Below are 26,595 nucleotides of genomic sequence, written 5' to 3' on the forward strand. Positions count from 1 at the left end.
TTCATCCTCGCCCTGTTCCTGCCTCTCCCAGGGCAGCAGCAGTGGCAGGCCCAGCAGTGCTCTCCCAGCCAGCCCACCCCGCTCCACGGATTCCCAGCTGCATTCCCAGCTAGACAGCCCTCTTGTTAAAAAGTTAGTCCTATAACAACCTGATCAAGCATCACCTTAGAACCTGGTTCATTTAATGAACAGCGAAGTTGTGCCAGAGACATTAATTTGTGGCGGATCCCTTCGAATTTCGGAGCTGATCTTATGCATGGCTACTCTATACCTGATTGTTCTTGCGCCAGCCTTCTGTCAGCTCTTCCGCCTCGCTGCCGTTCCCCCACTTTGATGTCCTCAGGGGGCGAGTACATCCCTGTCATTCCTCACATTAAATCAGCCAAACTCCCTCTTTTCGTAGTCTCTCCTGCTCCGCTTCAGGCTGCCCGCGGCTTCCCCCCATCCCTGCCCGGCAGCGCAGCCCCTTCCCTCAGGACGGGCACACGGGGAGCGGCCCCTCCCCGCTCGCCCTTGCGCTTCACAGGTGCGCCCGCAGCTGCGTGTGCGTAAATCACAGCGGGGCGAAAGTGAGCGCTCCCCCGTTAAAAACAAACCAAAACAAATCAAATCAAACAACACGGCAAACCTGGGCACCGCGCGGGCTTTCCGGCCCCTGCCCCGCTCCGCAGCCCCGTCCCGTGGCGGCCGGGCAGGGCTGGGCCGGGCCGGGCCGGGCCAGGGGAGGAGCGGCGGGAGACGGAAGTGAAAACAAGAGCGGGGGGACGGAGCTGCCGCTTCGCAGACGCGCTGCGGTGTCCTCGCCTCTCCGCGCTGTGCCGCACCGCCGGGTGAGTGCCGGGGCGGCAGAAAGCTAACAGAAAATAACCAGTGGGGGAATTAGGCAAAAAGTCAGTCGGCCGGGCGCGGTTTGTAAAGCTCCTCGGTGCTTATTTGCGTTTCATTTAGCTTCTGTGAGCAGGGCGCGCAGCTTGCCGTGGTGGCGGAGCGCCCGGCCGGGGTGCCGGGGTGCGGCGGGGGCGCGGCCCGGCCCCGGGGAAGCGCCTCGGGAGCCCGGGCTGCGGGACACCTGCGGCGCTCCTCGCCCCCAGCCGAGCGCTGCCGTGCCCGTAGGGCTGCTCGGGCACAGGGCTCCGGTGTGCCCCGCTCCCCGGGCTTTGGGTACCCGCGGGGCTGCACGCCGGGTGCCCCTGGAGCGGCTGGGGCTCTGGGAGCGGTGGAGCCGAGACCGAGCGCTCCTGGGGGGAGTTCTGCTCCCCAGCCTGCGCTGGCCCTGGCGCTCCTCGGGCCGGGCAGGTGGGCAGAGCGGGTGTATGGGGTGTACGGGGGCTTGTGCTGGCGCTGCCCGCGCCCTTCCTCAGGCTCGGCCGCCCCGGGGCAGGAGGGCCCCGCTGGCTGCTGCGGACCGGCGGCTCCGCGCCCTGGCCGGCAGCGGTGCGGGATTTGAAATTCCCCCTTCCAGACGCAGGTCCACCGAGCGTTTGATCGTCTAAAGGAAAGTTACACAATGTCACCCTTAGCTGGTTTGTTTGCACAGTGCTCCTCCGTACGTGAAGTGAGGTTGGTGGTTCGCGGTGTTTCCATTTAGCTGGCACATTTTAAGAAATTTGTTAAATAAACTTGGAGCGGGTCTTCTTTTTTTGCTGTTCCTTCTTAGTGTATCTGTCAGGCTAGAGTTGCAGATATACCAGAATTAAGGGGGTGAGAAAGGAAAGATGAGTGATGCTGAGTGTGATGCACTGTATTTCAGTGCGCAGTTTCTTCCCTCCTATTTCTAGTTGCTACAAATGAAAAAGAATGGTATAAATTCCTAGCAGAATTAATTATTTTTCCTGGGCCTGTAGCTGTAACTAGTTGATGCTCAGTTAAAAAAAAAAAGGAAAAAGCTGCACAGATGCTTTAGTTTCAATTGCTAGGTAAAGCCTGCTCACCTGTGTGAAACTGCTGCAATATATGCTGGTCAGTCGATGTGGCTTGCTTTTCTGCAGTCTCATAATTTACAGTGACCTGTCACTGCAGAGGATTTCATTTAGCGGGAATGAACCGAATGTGTATTTTTATGCAGAAGGAAGTCTGTGACTAATTCAGATCCTCTTTTTGAAAGAATTCTGTGCGCAGGGCAATTAAACAGCTTAGTTCTCACTTTAGTGGTGAGCAAGCCTCCTAAGAATCCTGGCTCGAACTTGGCGGGGTCTTGTCTTCCTCTTTAGCCACAGGCGAGCTTAATCTTGTGCCCTTCCCCTTCTGTTCATTGGTGCTTGTCGAGGTTTTTAAGGGTGGGTCGAGTCAGAGCCTGGGGTCAGAGCTGCCCCTTTGCTGGGTGCCAGCAGGCAGTGGTGGGTTGGGAATGGCCCAGTTACTCAGGCACCTCTGGTACAAGCTCCAAATTCTGCTTCCTAATATATATGTATATATATCGTGCTGTCTAATGCCAGTAGCCCTGCTTTGGTTACCCGAGTGGCCATCGGTGTGAATAAAACTTCACTGATTTAGAAAAAAGTCTGAGTGGATGTCTGCTGCTTTGGGAGGTGAACCCAAAAACGTGTGTTGTGGATGACTCTCTTGGGGAATGACGTCCTTGCATCGATGGGGGCTGTGCGACTGCCCTGCCCTCGTGTTTCTTGTGGGTGGGCTGCATTTGGAAAAATCCGCCGCCTCTGAGAAACAAACGTGGCCCTTCTGCAGCATATGAACAGCTAAAACCGGGCTTTTCAAAGTTTGGTGGGGTTTGCAGCCGCCTGCTGCTGCTTGGCTGAAGGTCCACCTTAAATGTCCCTATATGAGTATGGAATCTGGCTGTGCCCCGGTGTAGTCTTACACCAGCCTGCCCTGGTGTGCTCCTGCCGGGCTTCAACTATACAAAAATAGACGGCATCCACTACCTAAGATGTCATTGTAACATTACTTATCTGAGGTGGAACTGAAGCCCTTATCTTTGACGCTGAACAGCACTTAAATAATCTCAGTTGCCTTTTAAAGGTAATTTGTTAGCCGCATTTTTGAAGAGGGAGATGCTTGGGTTTTGCTTCCTCAGCATTAAATTGTGACTGTGGACATTTTGCTTTAGTTCACGGCTTTCATTTTGAGGGTTGGTTTTAATACCTGTCTCATCTGTGACATTGTTCTGACACTATGAAGCTATGCTGTAAAAATAAGAAAGTCACAGGGACTTTATTTTCCTCTGACTAACTGCAAAGTTGTGATGCTTTTGGCATTGTTGTGTTTAGAAATAAGCTTTGAGCTGATGACAGGGCAGCATATGATACTAATTTTGTTAGAAATGAATGTGCTAGTAGTGCTAATGTCTTCCATACTTTGGTTTAAGGGATGCTATCCATTCATGCTTGTCTCAATATTGACTTTTTTTAAGCTGAGCTTTAATGCTGGATGGTTTTACCACCCCTGCCCCACACTGTGTTTTGTTAGTGAAAAGTAGTTGTCAAACATTTTGCCAGCGACAGTTCTCCAAGTTTTGTTTCTTCGTAAACTGTGGAGGGAAACAACATATGGGCAGTAAAGCACAAGTCATGACAGACCTGGTGTGGAGTTTTTGGCTGTTTTTGGGGGAGGGGAATACAGCGAAAGAAGGTTTTCAAAACTGCAGACAGTGCCTTTTGTTTTTATAATCTTTAAATTAAATCTCTAATCCTCTTCTGCAGGCATCAGTTCTTTGGATTTGGTCCGTGAATACTAAACATCATGAGCAACTACAGCGTGTCTTTGGTCGGGCCGGCTCCCTGGGGTTTCAGGCTTCAAGGGGGCAAGGATTTCAATGTGCCTCTGTCTATCTCTCGAGTAAGTGCATTTGCTTCTTTTCCTGCATGTGGGTATCTGTTATGCTGTGGCCAACCCACAACCTTCAGACAAAGCCATTAATTATAGACACTGGGGCTCAGCTTGCCCTGTGACTTGGAGGGCTTTTGGGGGTCGGGGAGGGAGGGATAGAAAGGGGAAAATACATCTTTATTGCATAAAGGCTCCAAGAAAATTAGCTTAAGAAGGACTTGTTCATTTGAAACGGTTGTTTTATCTGCATTTATTTATTCAAATAACAAAAGAAATTACCCTTGAATTCCCTTCCCTGTTCCCATACAGAAAATAGAGATGCAGAGGTTGAAGGCTGACAGGAAACAAGCAATTTACATTGCTGGGCTGAGCCTGTGCATTTCAAATGAGAAACAGTGGGGAAAAATCACTCGTGTTACACTTGTTTATTCAGCAGCCCTTAGCTGCATGAGGATCTTGTGATGTCTGTTATTACAAATCCTACTATTTGTAATAAAATAGTACTTAAATGACAGTAGCTGTAAATAGCAGTTCATCAATATGTGCCTGAGTGAACGTGCCAGTTTCTCATGAGCGTTTTATAGAGTATGTGCTCTGAACTGGTATTCAAAGGATTTGAGGAACTAAGTAAAAACAAATATGATCTTTGTACCCAGCACTGTCTAACTAGTTTCCTACTTCAAAACTGTGTTTTCAGGAAGGCTTGTCTTTCAGTGTGGGCTAAGTTTCAAAGCCTTTTGCAGATGGCTGAAGCACTTTGCACATAAGATATAGGGACAAACTTTGCAGTATTGAATTTCTAGGATCACTGGAAATCTCTGGGTGAAAGGACTGGCTCTGCACCCTGACACCTTTAAATCTGATTAACCAGGTGGAATAATTTATATACAAATGGCCCCTCCTCTGTCAACATCTCTCCTCTCCCTACTGCATTTTTGTGGAGTTTAGTGACAAAGATGAATTATTTTTTACACCTGTTGGGATGGCAGAATTGATACTGCCCTGGGAGATGGAGCAGGTTTCTATTTGGGTTTATGCATCATGGTGATATTTTTAGCTAATCTTAACTAGTGTTTCAAACCCTTCCAGTTTGTTTAGTCTTGGCTTATTTTATCTATTTGGTGGATTATGCTGGTGAAATTAAAGTACAGTTTGGCTCTGAAAAATTCTTTTCATATGGCTAGAATAGACTGGAGATCTGTAGAAGTGCCTGTGTACTGACTGAAACAGTTAATATCTGAGACAAGAAGGGGCTGAAAAGCAGTTTATTCCTGGATTGCAGGGACTTCAAAGCTGAACTGTAATTCAGTTTCTTGTTCAGTAGCTGGTTACTTGTACACTAGTGAGAAATTTGAACTGGGGATGGATGGCACTCTACTGATTTGATGGTACAAGGATCCTTTCATGACAAGGATTTACAAAGGCACAGGAGCTTGCCTGCGCAGGGTCCCTGTGCGTGGTACTGACGAGCAGTTAAGCACTATAGGCAGTCAGCCATGCGAAACAACCAGCTTCAGGAAAGGGTAATACTTTTTTTGTACAGGCCTCTGTTATCCTGGAGATCTAGAGTGCAGTCCTGCTGTAAGCAGGCTTCCCATCTAAAAGAGGAAACATATATTGGAATTAGCCTAGACTACAACTTTATTGCAGGAATCAAATTCGCTGTCGCATGGAGTAGCCTGGAGGAATTGGCCTCAAGAGCTACCTATAAAAGCCTCAGTTATGGGATTCCCTAATGACAAATGTCAGTGCCCACAAGAGCAGAAGATAATGAAAGATGGGGTCTGATGTGGTTTTTGGAGCTTTAATTTGTGCATGGGCGGGGAACCACAGTCTCCACTTCACCTCAGCACCGCTCCTGTGCTGTATCTTCCTAATTGCAGTTAAAAGTATGCAAGTGTTGAAGTATTAGACTGCCTGGTACCTTTTTTTTAATTTCCCACTCCTTTGGATAAAAAAAAAAAAAGCTTAGTTCTGGTATGCCAATCCAGCTTTGGCCCGATAGTTTTTACTGGAAGAATTCAACACCCATGTTCCTGGTATGCTAGAACACTGTGTACAATTCACCCCCCCAAGCTGTTCTTTTCCTGATGTAGCATAAATTCCTTCCTGTATCTGAAGGCTGCTAATTAAATTATTTTAGCAAAACAGTAATGAGACAGCATAATTGTGTTCCTTGGCAAGGAGGACTCTTCGGTTTTGTTTTGTTTTTAATTTGTCCTGTAGATGCTGAAGATGAATGCTGGGCTGCTGAGGGCTAATTTCCTGCTTTAGTTTAAACTCCTTGAAATTAGGTTTAAATAAAGTGTAGTTCATGAAACACAGAGAATACACTGGTTTCTAAAGATGTTTATCTGAAAAGTTGATCTATTCACTAATGATTTGAACAAATTAAGATCTCACAGTTCCTCAAAGGAAGTTTTTAGTAAGTCACTTGAGTTTGAACAGGATACAGTTTAAATGGGCGTATTCCTTGTTGCCTCTATAAGGTACAATGAGCCTGTTTTGTGTCCTTCAGTTGAAATTCTTATGGTCAGCTAAGGTTAACATTAGTTCAGGGGTGGCATTTAATTTTTCATAAATTAGTATATTGCAGACTGGTCAGAACTTCATAACCAATAGCAACAGTTATTGCAGGGTAATGTCAGTCACTTTATATAGCTGAGTGCTGTAAAGTTGCTATGTTTAATTATACAGCTGTACACATTTCATGGGAAGCAATAAATGTGATGGTTATTACATATAGCAGTGTAAGTATATACTGTATATGCACACAGTTATGTGTGCATACATGACACATATACGTGTCCGTATAACACAAATGCATGTGGCACTTGTTTCGTGAGCTTGTGTCTGGCTGGACTTCAACAGGGTGGCTTTTCCCAGTCCTCCTTCCTGCCTGGTGAAGGCACTTGTCTGAGCCCTGCAGAGTGCCATTGCCCAGGTCAGGAATTTAACACCGGGAAGCTGATGCGGGGCAGGCGCGGTGCTGGGAGTGTGATGGGCGGTATGGTTCCCATGAAGCAAGGGCCCCTGGGAAGGAAGCTGCTCTCAGAGTAATAAGGGATAAAGGGTGGGTTGAGGTTTATTAACAGCCAAGTGTTAAAGTGGCTCAGGCTGCCACATGTAAGTGTACTGTAGGGCTTCCAGATAGTGAATTCTGAGGTGGCATTTGTGTAACGAGAGATTGCAAACTGTGAGCAGCTAGCCTGCAGTGATGAATACAGAAATTACTAGAGCCCAGGTGTGCAAACTTAGATAATTCTGAGTTGCTGTTCTTACTGTTTTGCCATGATGGTTTATGTGAATTAAAGAAACAATTGTTGTCCTTATTTCTTCAAGACCTATACTATGAGGGAAAAATAAAAAAAAGGGAAAGCTAGAGGAGATGAGAACAAGATTTGTTTGCGCAAGAGTTTATTCTCATTCAATAGAAGAGACAAATAAAGTTTTGGAAATAAAGTACTCCAGTATATTGCTAGGTAGGATTCATGAAGTGGCTCTCAGGCATGCTAAATTCTGTATTAACAGAATTCAGAGTTAATCATGTCTACAACATCTATGTTATTTAAGTGCAACATAGTGGCTTTTAAAATTATCTATGCTTCTTTTGACTTTGAGTTAATATGATATTTGCTTTACTTTTTGTTTAGTTCCCCATGCTTCTTTAACAAAGCCAGAATCATCTCAGTAAGCATGACTAACATTAGAACTGTCAAAACTGCTGTCCTCTGCAGATTGAAATAAATGGTGTTGATGATGTATTCATTATTTTGGGATGACCTGTGAGTGGCTTGGATACTTGTTCCAAATGTGTGCTTGACATGTTAGTAGCTTATCAGAATTTTTGTGATATAGTCTCTAAAAGGTACTTCTCTGTTTTATGGCAATATTTATGACTAATAAACAAGGAAATATTCAAGCAAAGCTATAGTTTGAAGATTAGTGTCATCTGTAGGCAATATATACCCTCCCACCTAATGTAAATACATCAGATGTTTTCTTATATTTAAGTTACTTCCTTGTTGAATCCTGGTGACAAGTTTAGCTATTGTCTTTCAGAAGATGTTTTGCTGTTTGTTTTTCTCTTGCTGTAGGAACTAAATGGAATACAGTCATGTTGAAACGCTTGACCTGACTGACAGCTCTGTTTTTCTACTGCAGCTTCTTTCAGTGTGTTTCCCACACTGCCAGCTTCTTTCTGCTTCACTGATCACTTTTCTTCTTCAAAATACCCAAAACAAACAAACACCACTCCTGCCTCAGAAATAACCACTTAGTTTTGCAGTTTTCTCAATTTTCATTATTTCAGCTGTTTCAAGGATGTTTTTGTTTTGAAGTTGTAAGCTTATAGTTGACAGGAAGACTCATGATAATAAGTCTGTTGGAAAGAAGTACACTCAAGGAGTAGGTGGGAGAGCAGCCCACCTTGGGATGAAGTAGGGAATGTGCAAGTACAGCATGTCAGCTGATCAGTATTCATCCCGTGAGCATCCTAATGTTCTTTATGCTGGTATTGGGAGGTCATTAATATGTATGAAAATAGTGAGAAGACAGTAAAGGAAAATGTTTTGGGTGGACCTGGATCATGTCAGCTTTGACTGACTAAAGTCTGGCTGAGCCTCTTGCCCTTGTGTTTGTGTGAATTATTTTGGTAAGCTGTAAGTGTAATTTCCAGTAAAATCAAGTTTTGTGTAAGTATGAAATAACTTACTTTAATGGAGGGCTGGGAAAGTAGTCTTTCAAGCAGATATGTGAATAGGAGAGAAACATTAGAACTGCTGACCTGGCCAGTGATAATTGTGTCAGTAACTTTATGCTTGATCCTGGAAGCTGCTGAGAGCTCCTAACTAAACCCTAGCTGGCAGCTGCTGGCATTGGTGTGCTGGGTTGATTTGTTACTGAGTTGTGATGGTTTGCACAAAATGCAGCTGAAGATGCATTCTGTTGCTGTAGCTGAAGTGGATTGGGAACTGGCTGAATGGCAGAGCTTAGGGTTGTGATCAACGGCACGGAGTCTAATTAGAGACCTGCAGCCAGCGGTGTTCCCCAAGAGTCAGTCCTGGGTCCAGTCCTGTTGAACTTACTCATCAGTGACCTGGATGAAGGGATACAGTGTCCCCTCAGCAAGTTTGCTGATGGTAGAAAACTGGGAATAGTGGCTGACGCACCAGTAGGCTGTGCTGCCATTCAGCAAAATCTGATCAGGCTGGAGCATTGGGCAGAGAGGAACACAATGAAGTTCAACAGAACACTAATACAGGGTCCTGCACCTGAGGAAGAACAACCCTGTGCCCCAGCACAGGCTGGGGACTGATCTGCTAGAGAGCAGCTCTGCCAAGAAGGACCTGGAGGTCCTGGAGGACAGCAAACTTCGTGAGCCAGCAGCGTGTCTTGGTGGCCAAGACCAGCAGTATCCTGGGATGCGTTAGGGAGAGCAGTGTAATTGTGCTTCTGTACTGAGACCTGGTGTGGCTGCATCTGTAGTGCTGTGCCCAGTTCTGGGTTCCTTAATACAAGAAAGACAAGTAAATTTTGGGAGGGGTCCAACAAAGGGCTGTGAAGATGACTAGGGGACCGGAACATCTCTTTTTTTAATGGAAGTCCAGGAGAGTTGAACCTGGAGATGACATAGCCTGTGCCCAGGACAAGGGACAACAGACACAAACTGAAACACAGGAAGCTCCATCTCAATATGAGGAAAAACTTCTTCATTTCAAGGGTGGCAGAGCACTGGAACAGGCTGATGAGACAGGCTGTGGAGTCTCCTTCTCTGGAAATACTCAAAATCCACCCGGACACAATCCTGTGCTAGCTGTCACAAGTTAACCTGCTTTTGCAGCAGGGTTGAACCAGATGCTCTCCAGACATCCCTTCTAATCCCAACCTTTCTGTAATTCTGTAACTTCCTGGCACAGGTCAGAGATGCTGTCAGACATCACAGCCTGTACCTGCTGATGCTGCTCTTGGGGCAGCAAATGCTGTATTTTACAGGAGCTATAGTGCTTGTGAAATGAATGGGATTTGCCAAGATACCAAGCAAGAAGTGTTATTCTGTTCTGTTTAATTTTGTTTACAAGATGTGGTTTACTGAAAAATATACTGACAATGGCAAATGAGCTACCAGTGCCAAAGTCGACATCCTCTGTGCACCGTGTCCTGAAGGAGCAGAGGTTTTCCTTTGGATAATTAAAAGTTCCCAGCTGCACAAGTGGTTTAATATGAGCAAGTGTTCTGAAAGTCCTAAGAGTGCTGGCTAGTGCTTCAGAGTTAGTGTAGTTGCAAGCAATAGTCTTTAGAGAGCTCCTCAGTTTAACCTAAAGATGGAAAGAGAGATCTGTTGGTACAGATGTAATTTCCTGGCTGCCTCTTGTCTCACTATGGTTTAACATCTTTGTGCTGAAAACTGGGAAGAGGGCTGTTTCCTCTGACCATTTGTTTTCCTTCCCTTGTCTATTCTGCTGTGTGGTTTAAAGAATGACAGACCAGCACTGGTGTGTGGGCTTGGGAAGAAGGGAGTGTGTGGGGGAGAAGAGGTGTGAGAAAACTGTCTGCATCTCGTTCTGTTCATGACCTTATTGGTTAGACAGCTTCTTCAGACTGAGTAGGAAGCTAATTTTTAAGAAAACCCAGTTCCTCTGCTGATGTCATTCCACCAAAGGTGAAGCTGGCTGTACTGGGAGAAAAAGGAACCAAAGAGTTTGTAGCTGAGGAGTGTCTGATGTTGTGTGTGAGCACATTCTTTTTACATTAAAAAATGCTGGTTCTTCTTTTTTCCCTTATAAGTGACAGTTTAGTTACGGTATGAGGAATATAAGCTAAATATTTCATGATGGAAAAACTAAAGTATTTGTTTGCAGTGTCTACTTCTCAAAGACAGATGTAGTGAAAAAATAAACTCTGATTAGATGTTCAGAGCAGATGCAAAATTGGCAGTCCTTCCAGAGGCCAAAAGACAGGAGCATTTATTGAATAGTAACTGCAAAATATTAGGCATGTTTTCTTTGCAAGTATCTCGCCCTGGAGGCCTGACAGCTTCTGTCGACTTCCCCACCATTTGGAGATGCTATTTTTAGTGGAACTGTTTTTCTCATTATTCATTGGCCGATGGCTATCAAAAGGCATTGTGAGAAGAGACATGGTGTTGAAAGGTTTGTTTGTTTGGCTTTGGTATGGAGCCAGGAGATAACATTGTTAGCTTTTTTTTTTTTTAATTATTCTTAAAAAGTCAAAACAAATAATAGATTTCATATGTTACCAATATAAGGGAAAGTGTGAGAGAAAACTGTTTCTCATCTGCCTAAGGCAGTGGAAATATGGGAAAGGTGATATTCTTGCTGCCAGTGGTCATAAAAAACGAAAATTGAGGCTGAGGTTAGTTTGAACAAATATGAGGAATAGAATCATTGAATCATTTAGAATGGAAAAGTCCTAAAGATTGTCGAGTCCAACCACTAACTCAGCAGTGCCAACTCCACCACTAAACCATGTCCTGAAGTGCCACATCTACACATCTTTTAAATGTCTCCAGGGATGGTGACTCAACCACTTTCTTAACCACTTTTTTGGACAGCCTGTTCCAATACTTAATAACCCCTTTGGTGAAGAATTTTCTATATATTTGACATAAACTTGGATAAACTCGCCTCCCTTGGCACAACTTGAGGCTGTTACCTCTTGCCCGTCTTGTTTGTTGGGAGAAGCTGACCCTCACCTTACTACAGCCTCCTTTCAGGTAGCTGTAGAGAGCAATAAGGTCCTCTTGAGCTTCCTTTCCTTCAGGTTAAACACCGCTGTCTCCCCGCACTGCTCCCCATGGACTTGTGCTCCAGACCCTTCAACAGCTCCCTTGCCCTTTTCTGGACACTCTCCAGCATCTCAATGTCTTTTTTGTAATGAGAGGCCCAAAACTGGACACAGGATTCAAGGTGTGGCTCCACCAGTCATGAGTACAGGGATGCAATTCCTTCCTTGGTCCTGTTGGCCACACTGTTTTTGACACAGGATGCCTTTAGCCTTCTTGGCACACATTGGCTCATGTTCAGCTGCTGCCAACCAGCCCCCCCAGGTGCTTTTCCACCAGGCCATTTTCCAGCCACTCTGCCCCAGGCCTGTTGCACTTCATGGGGTTGTTGTGACCCACGTGCAGGAACTTTTCCTTGTTGAACCTCATACAGTTGGCCTCAGCCCATTGTTGTGTCAAGTTGGTTTGCTTCTACAGGTGACTGTTACGAGAATAGAGGCAGGAGGGACGGAGGCCACTGCTAAGGCCAGTATCCCATGAGTTTGAATGGCTCAAGTCTTCAGGGCCGTGACAGCAGTGAAAATTTGACAGAAGTACCTCTTCAGGTTCGCTTGCTATGTGAGGTCCTGAAGCTGAATTTGCAGAGGGAGGTACTCTCTTTTCTTAGACGAGCAGATATGGGTTCCTTCCCTCCTCCCATTTATTTGCTTCTTTCATTGCTCACCTTTCAACACTGTCAGTTACTCAGTGGTGTCCCACACGCAGTAGCTTTTCATCTTTTGTCACTTCAAGACACCAGTGCAGTTTTGTATAGCTGCTTGGGTATGCTATCCCGAGAGGTAGTATGGGGACAAAATGACATGAAATAAGTTGATGATCTTATCGTGGTACACACCCTTAAAGCAGATTAATAAGCACTGCACCAAAAACTGTACTTTGTGCCAAAACTACTGAGTAAGTAGCCATAGAGAATTGTAGACCAGAAAATTTCAAGTGGAATAGACCATAATATTTTACTACTATGGATTAGTATTACAGTTTTCTTTTCTCATTTTGAGTTACTTTTTTATTTGAAACTTCAGCTTAAACAGTTAAGCTTAGTACATGTAAAAGATAGTTGAAAGTATTTGAACGAATGAACTCTTGCAACTGCTGTCAGCTGTGCCTGTAGCAAAGCCCTAAAGTAAAATGTAATGCCTTGTGTGAAGTCCCATAGGCTAAAAAGTAGATCTTGCCAGGTCTCTAGTAGTCCTGTTGGAAAGGTCAAATGGTTTGCATGTTAACTGGATATGAAAGAAGTTTGACTTATCCTGGGCTATATTAAGGAATGATCTAACTCCATATCTAGTTTTTTCCCTGACAAGTAATAAAACAATGTGAAGTACTTGCCCTGGGAAGGAAACAGAAAATTTTATTTTGTGCTAATTATTTTGTAGTTCTTTTGAACACCTGACTAGTGATTTAGGTGCTAAGCCTGGATTAATGTAGAATGCATCAATTTCAGGAGGGTAAGATTCCCTGTTTATTTGGCTTTTGTATTTATGAATGTAATTGGATTATGTTTAGTTATTCTTGCACCCAAAATTTATTCAGACTGTGAAGAAAATGATCCACGTGTCTCTAAGTGTGGTGCTGTATTGGTAGCAATATCATTTGAGATTTTTTTAAAAGAAATTCTGTAGTACCAAGGCAAAATGCTGTAAATATAAAAAATGCACACACAAAGGTGTATCTTTGTTATTAAAAAGATTGTATCACTTTGGTGGAAACTCTAGCTATAGAACATTTTGTTCAGAAACCTTGAAAAACAAAAGCAGCTTTGCTGTGCAAAAGCTCCCTCTGCCAAGCAGAGGAGCTCAATCTCAAAGTTCTTAGTGCATCTGCTATTAAAGATTTTTCTATTTAATATGCATCTTACACGTGACAAGCCAGGTGTAGTTTTGGGTCCAGTGTTTTCTGCCTCTTCTCTCTGTGGTTCTAGACATCGCATTGCATTGTGGAAGACATGGGGTGACAGGTTCATGGGATTGTTTGTCTACAGTTTGCATGTGTATCTGAGCAATACCTTCTCTGCTGTTCTAATTTTCTTTACCTAATGCCTTTAAAAGGAGGGACAAAAGCAAACAAAAAGTCAGAGGAGATTTACAAACCACAGAGCTTGTGGAAGTAGGGTTGGGCTTGCTTTTATTAGACCGATAGGGAAATGGAAGCCTTGAAAAGCTTTAAACATCAAAGACCTCTTGATAAATTCATAGAATCACAGAATAGGTCAGATTGGAAGGGACTAGGGTGTGTCAGCTGCCCCGCTCAGGCAGTGTCATCCCAGAACACATGGCGCAGGATTGTGTCCAGACGGTTCTTGGATATCTCCAGTGAAGGACATGCTGCAGTCTTTCTGGGCAACCTGTTCCAGTGCTTGGTCACCCGTACAGTAGAGTTCTTCTTCACTTTCATATGGAACTTCCTGTGCATCAGTTTCTGACATTGGTGAGGTCCCCTCCTGGTCATCTCTGCTTGAGGCTGAACAGGCCCAGCTCCCTCAGCCTTTCCTGGTTTGAGAGATGCTCTGGTCCCTTGATCATCTTTGTCACTCTCCACTGGACCTGCTCCAGAAGCTCCATGTCTCTCTTGTCCTGAGGAGCCCAGAACCAGACACAGCACTCCAGATGTGCCTCATCAGAACTGAGTGGAGGGGCAGGATCACTCCCCTTGACCTGCTGTCCATGCTTTTCCTAATGCAGCTCAGGATCCACTTGACCCTCTTGGTTCCCAGGGCACACTACTGGCTCATGGACAGCTTGGTGTCCACCTTGACCCTCAGGTCCTTTTCCACAGACCTGCTCTCCAGCAGATCAGCCCCCACTCTGTGCTGGTGGCTGGAGTTGTTCTTCCCCAGCTGCAGGACCCTGCAATAGCCTATGTTTAATTTCAGACAGTTCTGTTGGCTTTCTGCAGCTGCTCATCAAATCAGTGTTTTGAATCTAGACCAAGTGAGAGTGTTCTTTGGTAGTGTGCTAGCAATTGTTTAGAAATGAAAAGGCAATCCCCAAAATATAGATTCAGTATATATTTAACCCTTGGGGGATGGTGCACTAGTTCTTTGTGACGAACTGATTGTTGGAGTCATGACTTGACCAAGTGTAATGTAAATAGTCATCGGGGCCACAAACAGCCTTGCAAAGGAAGCAGTAATTGTTGGAGAGCCTTGCATCCTACCTGGCTGCCTGAGTTCCTGTCTTCTTCAAATCTTTTTTTTAATGCTGAGAGGTGTGAGGAAGGCCCCTCTCCCCAAATATTGGCACTCTCAGAAGTGGGAATAAGCTTGTGTAGTACCAAATAGGTCTCTTGGTTGTGAATTGGCCCTCATCCCTGTCAGTGCTACTAACTGGCTGAAGAAGGTTGGTGGAAGAAACCTGTGCTTGCTTTTTCATGACAGAGCTTATAGCCAGCTCCACAGCTGAAACTCTTCCCCATCAGTGCCCTAAGCAGGGATAGTAGGAGAGACTGGTGCAGCAGAGGTTCTCTCAGCCCAGCAGGCTTGGCCACGGGAGCTGGGTCTGCTGGCACAGTGGTGGCAGGTACCTGGGGACAGTACAGGCTAGAAGTGCCGAAGCCAGATTTGCTAGGACATGTCTGTCAGTGTACTAAGCTGTGAAAACTGCCACTGAATGCTTATTAAATAACAACTTCTGTCAGCTATGAATACATTCTCTTCTCTCCACTTTCCAGCTGTCATATTTTGGCAGCTGGCTAGAATCAAAAGTCACTGTAGCTGGGGCTTACATGAATCTCCTTTGAGAGCATAATTTGTAAATTAAATTAGTTTGGCATTGTGCAAATCGATTGTAATCCTGTATATGCTAAGAACCCAGGCCTTGGCACTGGAAAAACACTCAATGAAAAGTGCAATTGTGGGCATATAAGTTGTTACCATAAGATGACTCTTGCATAAGGCTCAGCCTGTGTCGGTGTATATCCCAGCTCAACACCCTGCAGTTTTGGTTCTTCAGACTTGTTACCAGGAAGAAAAAAGCACAGGCTTCCTTGGAGGAGAAATTAACCTTTCCCAGACAACTTTCTACTTTGTCTCAAAGATGCATGAGCCAGTGATTGTTAGCCTGAGAGAATTGACTAGCAGAGATGTTTGTATGGCATCCAGAGAGCTCAAATAGAAACAGGGCTTTACCAGACAGCCAAATTCCGTCAGTAAAGCAAGTGCTTTAGTAGTGCTAACTCTTGCCCTGGAAATGTAGAGATGCTCCATCGCTTTCTCTCTTTGCAGTATGCAATTACTGCATAAGTTATAATTTTTAAGCTAGTGATTACTACCCTCAGAGCATGTCCTTTTTTGGCTAGTTTTACAAAACTTCTGAACTGCTGGTTAAATAATTGAGCTTATGAATAAAATACAGATGACTAGGTGTTTTTGACTGAAAGAAGAAATTTTGTGTGTCTAGAAATGCAATTCACTTTCAGTGTGAAAACCTAAAGATGGTTTCCATGAGGTGTGCACTTAAAGCTTGGAGGTTTGAATTCCTGCACTTAATCTCTGGATAAAAGTATCACCATCCCCCTTATGTCAGAGGGAATGTGATACTCACTGGCCAGTGGAGTAGCTCCTCTGTGGGAGTATTTCTTCCACTGACACATCTCCAGCTTTAAAATGTAGAAACTGCTGATCATTGAAACTTAAAATTACATTAATTAGTTTTGATACCTGAACTGATGAAAACTGCTCCTGTTGCAGTTGACAGCCCAGATCAGTTCATACCTGTGTTCTGGATGGTGTGGGATGAAATAACTGGAAATTGCTCACAGGAAACTCTTATTACAGCAGTGAAAGGAAGGATTTAGGGCAAACCAGTTGGTGTTGGTACTTTACTTCATAACCTCCTACCCCTGTGGAAGGCCAAACTGCTGGGGTGTTCTACCAGTGCTTCCTCCTTGCAAATGTAAGGCACACTTTTGGCATTGGGATGGAGGCAGGTGGGTGAAGTACAGGATTTTGGATGCCTTAGTCATTGACGTCAGCTGGTTCCTGACCTCATCAACAGGATGGAGTGCCTCCAGTGTTTCTGCTAACTCTGAGTGCCTGCTCTGTCACTCATTCACTCTGTGCTTTTTTTTTTTTTCTTCTTAATTGCATGTCCTAATTTTCCCATTCCTGCTTTCTACATTCCATTTCAGAATTCCATTTCTTTAGCAAGGAACATATTCCCAGGGCACAAAATGAGGTTTTCCTGTCCTGCTTTGCCCTGATGATGATTACCTAATCAGCCTCTATCCTGCAGCAGGGACTCATTCCCTTGAGAGAAATTTCTGTATGCCTTGGAAGGGGGCTGGATGTGGGAGAGAAGGCCTCACAAGAGGGAATTCCTCATGAAGAAAAGTATTACCCAGAGTGAGGGGATAAAGATGAGCGTAGTGGAATGTGTAACTGCTGTGCTTCTGGGAAAGCTACACTTGAGAGGGGTGGCGTGCAAATAGTTTAGACTTAAGCGCAATGACATTTAAGTAATGTTAGTGTCAATTCTAGGAAACATTGTGCATAACAATGGGCATTATGAATTAGGAAATAACTTCACTTTGGTATTTAAGATAGCTAACCACTCAAACTGAATCAGAGTTGGTTTTGTCCTGCCATTTTTTTCAGTTTCTGCTAAATAGGTTTGAATTCTTTAGTTTGTTGCATGTTTTATCAGAAGGAGGAAGGTAGTTTTGCAAGAACACAATTTGTAATGCCTTTAAGTTTTGTCTTTACTTCTCTTAGTCCGAAGACTTGTGCCTTACTGCTGAAATAATTCTACCAGGAGTTTTGCTCCTAGTTATCATTTAAGAGAAATGCTGTTCAGAATCCATTATTACCTGTGAAGCTAACAGGGATTAGGATTCATAAAGCAAATGAAAGGATAGGAATAAAGGAAATTAGAATTAGAAACCAAAAAAATCACAAGCTAAAAACCGTACAAAACTAGTGAATATATTGTATGTTTGTCAGAGAGCCCCAAATGACAAATGATAAGAGCTTTGGACTCTAAAGCAGGTGATGTAAGTAGCTATAGGGATAGCTTTTTTCTGTTTTGAATTGCATTAGTACTGCATTGCAAGTCTGTAACCATCCTTTTCATTCCCATTTTTCCGAAGTGTGCCAGTCCTTGCAGAGTGTAGTTTCTCCTGTCCTGTGCCCAGCACTGGGTTTCTGTTATCAGAAAAGCAGGGCTGGATACAGGCAGCTTTTGCTCTGTGGGTGTAGTTGCAGGAAATGCTTCAGCATCAAGAAACAAACTGCTCTTTTATTATCAACTAGGTGCCCCTGGGTTCCTGAATAAATACTGTCAGCAGCACATGCATGTTTGGGTTTCCAACCCAAAATGCACTGCAGGCTTCTAGGGAAAATTCTATAGGTGGTGTTATGTTTGAAATGGAGAAGTGGGTCTAGAGATGTACTGTAGCTTTTAGTTTCCAGACAGATTCTTGACCTTCCTGGGCATGACTTAACTGTGTATTTCAGTTTCTGGCTGCCCAGCGTGTGGGGCTGTCTTTTGGAGCCTGCTACAAGATCCCTTCTGCAATCCCAACATCATTGCATGGCAGTGCTAGTGGCTTCCTTCCCTCAGCTGCCTCAGGCCGTTCTGATTCAGGAGAGCACAGGGGGTGTAAGTGTCATTTGCCCATGAGGCTGTTACAATGCGGTATGGTTAAATGACATAAAAAAGGTAGCAGCTTCCTTGGCTTGATCTCTGTTCACTAATAAATGGAGTCTACAAGCAAAATGTTGGGTAAAAAGCATGCAGAAGATAGCAGTTTGCCCGTTCCCTATCCCTTTTATTCATACTGGCAGGAAGAGTAGAGGTTGTTGTTGAAAGGCTTGAATAAAATGGAGCCAAAATCTGTCATCAGAGGGGCCTCACTGCTGCACACCAGATCTGAGTTCTATTGCCAGTTGTCCCGTAAAGAGGAGGAAGTGCTTTGTGATATGCACCAGTAACCTCATCTGGATGTTAATCAGGACCACACATAGCTGTCTTCAACCTCTTGCTGTCTTCCTGTGTGTTGAAGAGATATTCCTAAAGCAGCCCTTCCAAAATCGCTGCAGTCAAGATTATAAAGGAAATCAGTCACTTTTGCTGCTGCTGTTCTTAAGTGTCAAAGTAACTGAATTTTTGGGAGGGGAACATTGCGGGGGGTTGCTTTTAAGCTTCCAGTCCTTTGTATTGATGTGCTTGTATCAAAATCTGAATTCAGTTTAAATAATCAAAATAATCCTCTGGTCTTGCATTGCAGATTTAAGAAAAGTAAGCTGGAAAACCCAGCAAAACCTCAGAGTGTATCTTGGCAATAAAACTGTGAGATTAAAAAGCACTACTTATTTCTAGGGTCTGACTCATGGTTTTTGAATGTGTGAGGGTGGCAGTGCTGGCTGGTCAAGTAGCATTATAAATATTTCAGGACTTTTGGGCACAGAGCGGTGCCAAATATTTTTCTCATGTTTGGGTTTTTTTTCCTAATTCCCGAAACAAATTTTTGCAGATCTCTTCTAATCTGGATTGTGTGTGTAATTAAACAGACAACATGTCAAATCTCAAAACTTCTGAAAATGGTGCATCAAATTCAAGTATTTAAATCAATTACATTGTGAACAAAGTGTTGTTGACTGTCTACAAGCTGTTTTATTGGGGCATGGTGTATGCAGTTTCATGTATATGTGGTACAGGAAAGTGAATTATGGAGCAGCTGGCTTGCTAGAAATCTTCAGAACTAAATAGTGCATGGCCTGTGTGCTAGAATTTTACCCTGTTAGGAAAGTAAATAGGGCAAATAGGCTGATTATTAATGGTGGCTCCAGCTTCTGGTGTCAGCATATACAAAGCAAAAGTGGTGGTAGCGGCAGTGTGTGGAATAATTGAATAAGTCTTCCTGCCTTCCAGGAAGCCCATGGTGCCCTGAAACTCGTTCAGCCAAGTCCTAAATGAATTACCTCTGGCAGATTGTGCTTTGGGGGAAGTATATTTCTATTGGTTTTTACGAGGCATTGCAAGTTGCAGCAGGCACGGAATGTTAAAAGATGGAGAAGGCTTTCAGTGGATGTGTGTGGGAATTTCTTGCTCAGGACTTTATTAAACACTGGGATATGTGGGGTGCTGCAGGCGGAGAGGCAGCATATCCCCACCATGCCACAGAGCCACCTCTGGCAGTGTGGGGAGGAGTGGGCAGAGCAAGCACTGGCCTCGTGCATTTCTTGGGTGTGATTTGCTAGAAACACTGAGCAACGTCACTCTAAGCTTTAAGATGGGAACTGAGCTGGTAATTACTTTTCTCCAAGTACTGAATGTGCAAATGTGAACAAGCTGTTTGGTGCAGTACTGAAATAATGAGGTTGAGAGCTGTGTGTGGGGAGCAGTGTGCGGAGGGTCTTTTCTGCCTGCGGTATTCCAGATGCAGAAGATGGATGAATACATATGCTTATTTCTGTAATTTGTCTGTCAGAAACGTGTTGAGTCCAAACTTCCATGCTATGTGAATAGGCCTTTAATGAAGAATGTTTTGAGCTTCCTTTGTCTTTCAAGGATTCAGAGTCACAGAATGGGTCAGGTTGGAAGGGACCTCGGTGGGTCATCTGGTCCAACCTCCCTGCTCAAGCAGTTCTGGAGCACATGGCACAGGATTGCATCCTGTTCTTGAATACCTGCAGTGAGAGAGACTCCACACCCTCTCTGGGCAATCTCCAGTGTTCAATCCCCTGCACAGTGTAAAAGTTCTTACTCATATTCAAGAGTTGGAACCTCCTGTGCATCAGTGTCTGCCTGTTGCTGTTTGTCCTGTCGGTGGGCACCACTGGGAAGAGCCCGGCCCTATCCTCTTAGCACTCCCCTTGTAGGTACTTAAGTAACATTGATGAGGTCCCCTCTCCTGGGGCAGCTTCACTGGTTTCTTCTGGTCTGGGTGAGACAAGACTTTAGCTGGTGAAAATTCTGTATTACTCTGCAAAGCTTCTTTGTGTTTGTTGCTCTTCTAATAAATATGTGTCATGTGGGGGACGTCCTTGTAAACCAGGGATGGAGCGCGGCAGGCAAGATTGTGAGGAAATGTTGGAATAAGTAGATAGTGGGTAATAGTAAGCTGGATCTTTCTTGAAGATGTGTAGGAAATGTACTGCTTGGTTTATGAATCTGTGATACTTTTCAAAAGTACTACAGCATAAAGATTCTGGAAGTAGGTATGGGAAAGGTCTAGATGATGTTGCATATCTGGGCTGGGCCCAGTCATTGTAATCTGTGGGGATTGTAATGTACGTAAACTCTCATGACTTTTCCTCTTGCACAGAAGAAAGAATGTTGCTTACAATATGTGCCTTATGTCTCCATATGCTATTGTTTAAAATGAGTAACTGAGAGCAGAACATAACAAATGTGTAAGCAAAGTACTCTACACTGTTATTACAGGACATAATTTCAATGTGTTTGCTTTGAAGCTGGATTTCAGTGCAAGACAGGGCTTTGTATTGTAAGTTAGATTAGCTCTTGGATTTTTAACTAACACATTGTGGGGAAAAAGATTAATTAATACAACCCCCTTAAGAGAAACTCCAGCCTTAATATCTTTTCCTTTCTTTATTTCGTTCATTCTTCATATAGAGAGGAGTATGACAGCTGGCATGATGCCTCCTTTTTGAATTGTGCCATTTAGCATTTCTGGCACTGAATATGTGTGGAAAGCTGTATAGGGACAAATTATTTTTTATACCTTTTGTAGTCTGTTTTTCATCAGATAGAAAAATGTTAATATTCCCTGAACTTTCCTCCTTTGGCTCACCCATACAGTAATTTAGTTGAGCATTTCCTGTATGCTATTTCTGGGTATGGAGGTCGTGCTTTCCATCTCTGCTTCATTACAGATTTCCACCAGCGTGGTGCCTCATTCCCAGGCTTCTTGGGGTATTTTCTAGGACAGTCCAGGCTTGCATACTGCAGCAAATTTGCAATGGGAAGGGAATTTATCCTAGTCTGAAGTGAAACTTGAAAAAAAGATACTCATAGAATGGGTTGGGTTGGAAGAGACCTTAAAGATCATTTAGTTCCAATGGCTCTGCCGTGGGCAGTGACACGTTTTGCTAGACCAGGCTGCTCAGAGCTCCATTCAACCTGGCCTTGAACATTTCCAAGGGTGGGGCACCCCCAGCTTCTCTGGGCAACTTGTTCCAGTGTCTCACCACCGTCACAGTGAAGAATTTCTTCCTGGTATCTAATCTAAATGTACCCTCTTCAATTTTAAATGCTTCACTTTGTGTGTTTGTTGGAATACTGTTGATCTTTCCTGTATTCCGTAGCATAAATTATCCGTTTCATAAATTATCTGGTCAAAAGAAATCTGCCTGCAAAGAGTTACTGCTTAGGAAGAAAAGCTTAGACAATCCTGTTTCTTCCACGTGTTAAAATGTATTTTGGTACTAGTAAATGAATATTTTCATAAATGATGAATAAAACCTTGGTTTTCAAGAGAGTTTTCCTTGCTTCTATTAATGCTCTTTGGCTTTGGAAACTTAAAACAAATGAAGAATATGGCATAGAGCTGATTTGGCTGTTGAGTGAATATTTTATGTTTCTTCAGGGTGCTTGAGAAATTTTGTGTTTGTGGGCAGATTCCATTCAACTCTGCCCACTGTGCTTTAGTATATAAGCAGATGCTAAAATTTGGACACTCAGACATGTGGGTATTGGGATTCACATCATTGGTCTGGAGTGGTCACCTCCTGCCAGCACTCTCCGTAATGATCTTACCTTCTACAACTTTTCCTCCCCACTGTTTTTTTTTTCTTTTTTTTCCTTTATAGCAAAGCTGCAATGAGAAGGTGGTATTTTCCTTGCAAATATGCCTTGCTCTTCCACTTCACTGCTGGTCTTGAATGCTGATAAAACTGTAATTTGTTTCTCTTTTCCAGTTCTTCTAAGACTTGCAGGTCTCCTGAGAACTCAAATATTTTTGCATTGGGAAAAGAAAAATTAGATTATTTGAGCCAGGGTACAAAAAAAACCTAATTAAAAAATGCAGGAATCGAAACACAAATAGTCACGCCTTTTAGGGGAGGATGAGATGATATCTCTCCACAAGCTCTTCCTCATCAGCAGTTATGGAAAAATTTACTTTGGTGCTCCCTAGAAAATATTTTGAGTAATTAATGAACTTGCAAACTTGATTTAATATTATTTTCTTTAGTCAAGAATGTCTCGAAGCTCTTGAAATGCCAATTTATAAATTCTTGCAAGGAATAAACAGACTCCTGTTGACATAAGTAGGCTTTCATGTTTATTAGTTTTTAGTGTAGACAAAAAATGTGCAGGTATATGTCTCTCTGCCTGGTTTGTTTTAGTGCTGCAGAACGGTGAGGAGAGATATGTTGCAACACTAAGTTTTTTGTTCAAAGTACAATCTGATCTGCTGCCAGCAGGCATTGGAGAGCTGTCATGCCAGGCCCAGCTTTTTATTGATGCATACCAGCCCTGACACAGAGGTGGTAACAAATACCTGCAGGGGTCATGGCTTTAAACGTTTTTCAGCGCAGCCCTATAACCAAAATCTTCAGGATCAGTATGTATTTCTAGATTATAGCTGGGCGTTGCAGTTCAGTTTGGGTAGGTTCAGTGTCTGCAAGCACCCACCACAGCTCTCGATCCAGGATTAGAAACTGGCTCCCATGAAAAGCAGGATCTGCACTGGCGCCTTCTGGGGAAGGTGTGGCTCGGGCTGTGTCCTCTAGGGCAGCTTCATACATGCAATAGTTTGCTATGGCCTGACCATTCTGCTACTTGGCAGCACTGCAAGAGGAAAAAAAAAAAAAAAAAAAAAAAAAAAAAAAAAAAATGCTAAATTGTACGTGAATTTGAAGTGAAAACCAACCTGATTCGTGTGTTTTCAAGCCCCTTCCCTCGCTGGGGTCTCAAACAAGAAGGGATGAATTTCACTGTCAGGATAGAGGAGTGGCAAAGGTCTCACATTCTTTGCAGAAGAAAAGTTTCATTTCACATACCTGCTGGAAGCACAGCGTTTGTCACCCGCCCTGTGAAGGAGCAGAGGTCTGAAATGTTTCAGTGCTTTGTTCCGTTTTTGCCTTGCCCTTTAGCAGCAATGTGTGCAGGTAATGTCCCAGCTATGGCACAGGCTGTCCCTGTCCCGCCTGACCTGTGTCCCAGGGTGTCACACCGTGTGTGCCAGCCCCGCGGGCACGGCACCGCCGCCCTGCTTGCCTCTGCTGGCCTCTTTGAGCTTTCTCCCATTGCTGGCCGAGCCCGGCCCTGGGAAAACACCCAGCCCTTCATTTTTTGCTAAGTAGACTTCAGGTGGATACTTCTGAATGCTTCTATTATTTCTGCATTAAAACGAGGACTTTGTTCACACTTAAACAGTGAAGATTGGAGCTGTAAATCAGGTGAGGAGACCAGAAATCATAGTTAAACTCAGTTGCAAACTCAGCTTGTTTATCTCTGTTCAAAGGGGGTGAGACCCTTTTCCAAGAAGCTATGGCATTTTTTCACTGCCTTTGGGATACTGCTGCATGTCTGGATTTGGCAGAAGCATTAACTGTCTCCTTTAATTCTTAAAACCCTAAAGCTGTGGCACTGCTGTGCTTCACCAGAGAACTGGACATGAAGCCAAAGGTTCATTATAAAGCATGGCAGTAACACAATCTATAGCAGAATATTAAAGTGACGTGCTGGCTGGATGTGCTGTGGTTTTAAATAACTTGCATTCATGTCCCCTGAGTACCAGATGAAAGTTTAGACCCTTGCTGGGCAGCCCACACCACGCTTGGAGTACACTGTTCAACACGTAGGCTCTGGGGCACCAGTGTCTCTTTTGGAGACCTTTCTCTACCATTTGCTCTTCCATTTCTTTTTTAATTGGACTTGGGAGGATGGGTTTTTGTTTGGGTGGTTTTTGTGTTTGTTTTGTTTTGGTTTTTTTTGGGGGGGGTATGTGTTTTGGATTGGGTTTTTTGTTGCCTTTTTATTTTTATTCCAAATTAAACTTACAGCTCTGAAGACAAAGCTCTCGCTTCCTAAGCCGTATCTGTCTGGAGATAAATGGCTATGAGCCATTTAATTCCTGTTCCTTACCACCCTCATGCCTTTAGTAGCGCTAAATTAGGATGAAGTGATTTTAGTTTTACTTCCAGATGGTATATATGGGGGAAACAGCGTTTGACCAAGATTAGATTTTTAGGTAACTGTGCTAATAGGTGTTAATTAGACTCTATTTAAAATTTGAAAATACTATTTAGAAATATTTAATTACGCAGAACTAAACCATGTGTCATTCCACCAATGGATCCAACAGATCATATTTTATGGAAAAAGAAATGGGAATTTTTTCATTGATGAGCCCTGAGACTAGTACTAGTATCCCAGAAACCTGGAGGAGCTTGCCTGGAATTGCCTTTGCAGTGATGTGTATTTATGTGGTTTATGCCGTCACTAAAAATTCTTTTCCAGTCTTGGGGGTGTTTCCTCTGGCATTGCCAGTTTGGTCTTTATGGTTTGAGAGCTCCTCAGCTCTGTTTCCAGTAACCTTGAGTAGGAAGGTGCAGCCTGAAGCACTGACATAAGTCTGTATTGCTCCAATCCTGCTGTTCCCCTGACCCCATGTACCACCCCCAGCCTCTGCGCTACTGGCTCTGCTCATCCATTCCCATGGTATGCTAAGAGAGCACAGAAGTAGACTTTGTTTTCATTTTTGGTGGGTAATACCATCAGCTTTTCAGTTAGGGATATGTGCTCCTTAAAACTCGTTTTTCAGGAGAGCTACCTGTAACTGCAGGGCATTATGTTATTGAAGTGTCATGTTTAATGATATAAATTGGAAGTTAGAGCACATTCTTCTTTTGTTTTGGGGAGGTTTGTGTAATCCTGCCCCAGGGACATGAGAGTTTCCTTGCCTGTGCTGAGAAATTAACTATCACTTGTTGCTGACCTGGGTAACCTTCAGTGATATAAATCTAAATCTATGCATGTCTGACTAGTAATGCTTCACAAATGATTTGCTTCTGATGCCTTCATTTTCTGTATCTTTTGCACACCTTTTTGTGTGCAGGGCTCTGTGTTGCTGTCTCTCCTCCAGGCTGTAATGAGCATTCTTTGATGTGTTTGAATGTGACAGATGATTTTGTTCTTCATGAGATTGTGCTTGATCACTGTTGTTCCAGCCTTCCTCTTCTGCTGCTAAGTTGCTACATCAGCTTTGTACTCCTCAGGATGATGAAAACCAGCCTGCTTATGTCTTCTCTGCAAAAGGGGGAGGAGTGACAGCTATTTTATGTTCAGTGAGTGCTGTGGTTAGTGTTTAGGAAGTGCATGTGATGGTAACAGACAAGCAGGGAGGTCTGGTGTAACCTCAGGCAGGTTAATCACTCCAAACATTTGACATTTGAATACAAACTTTAAGCTGCACCAGGATTTTTATATGTCTGGTTGGTATTTCTTTTATTTTTTGTTTGTATTAGTAGCTTGCACTAGCCTGGAGAAGAAAGAAAGATAATGTTCTGCTTTGAGTTTTTCTTATGCAGAAAAGTTGTATTGTTTTTTTTTTTCTCCTCAGTTTAGTAGGAATGCAGAATAAATGTGCCTCTGGCCTGGTGCACATCTTGTGCTGCTGTCATTTTTATTTGAGTTTTGTATGCTTCCAATTCTCAAAGGCTCGAGTTTCCTCCTTCCAGTTAAGTGCAGTGGGTTGAAGGAATGAACTGATTTGCTTGGGCATCTGAAGGGCTTGGAATTTAATTTCTTCATCAGTTGATTTAGTCTCACCATGCTCTTCATTATGAGTCTTGGCTACAAAATACAGTCTGCCAGTGCTGGTCCTTCCATTGGCACATTTAGTTTGTTTAGTTAATGAGAGAAGTGCTTCAGAAACCATTAAACACTTGGTGAAATTCACGTTAGTAAGAAGCTCCCATAAATAGGAGACAGGTCCTCTGGGTGCTCTGGGGTGGTAAAATATCTGGAGACCCTGGGAGTGGCTGGGCTCTTGGCTTCTGTGGATAAAGGAGGGCCTGTCCCCTTGGGATGGATGCT

At 43.7% G+C, this 26,595-nt stretch overlaps 1 protein-coding gene across 8 annotated transcripts in view; it reads left to right on the plus strand.

Annotated features, from left to right (window-relative positions):
- The first annotated feature begins 663 nt into the window (after nucleotides 1-663).
- Nucleotides 664-26,595, plus strand: part of PDLIM5 (PDZ and LIM domain 5) — a 125,296-nt gene continuing 99,364 nt past the window's right edge. For 2 of the 8 annotated variants that reach the window (XM_041484288.1, XM_041484289.1), the window contains exons 1-2: nucleotides 675-830; nucleotides 3,660-3,795. In XM_041484288.1, the coding sequence (XP_041340222.1) occupies nucleotides 3,700-3,795 (96 nt within the window). In that variant the 5' untranslated portion in view covers nucleotides 675-830; nucleotides 3,660-3,699. Of the gene's footprint in view, nucleotides 831-2,826; nucleotides 2,980-3,659; nucleotides 3,796-26,595 lie in introns of those variants that run through there. The other 6 variants (XM_041484285.1, XM_041484283.1, XM_041484287.1 and 3 more) reach the window with 6 other exon arrangements.

Source organism: Pyrgilauda ruficollis, unplaced genomic scaffold (genome assembly GCF_017590135.1).
Source record: "Pyrgilauda ruficollis isolate IOZ18807 unplaced genomic scaffold, ASM1759013v1 scaffold65, whole genome shotgun sequence".
NCBI classification, from domain to species: domain Eukaryota; kingdom Metazoa; phylum Chordata; class Aves; order Passeriformes; family Passeridae; genus Pyrgilauda; species Pyrgilauda ruficollis.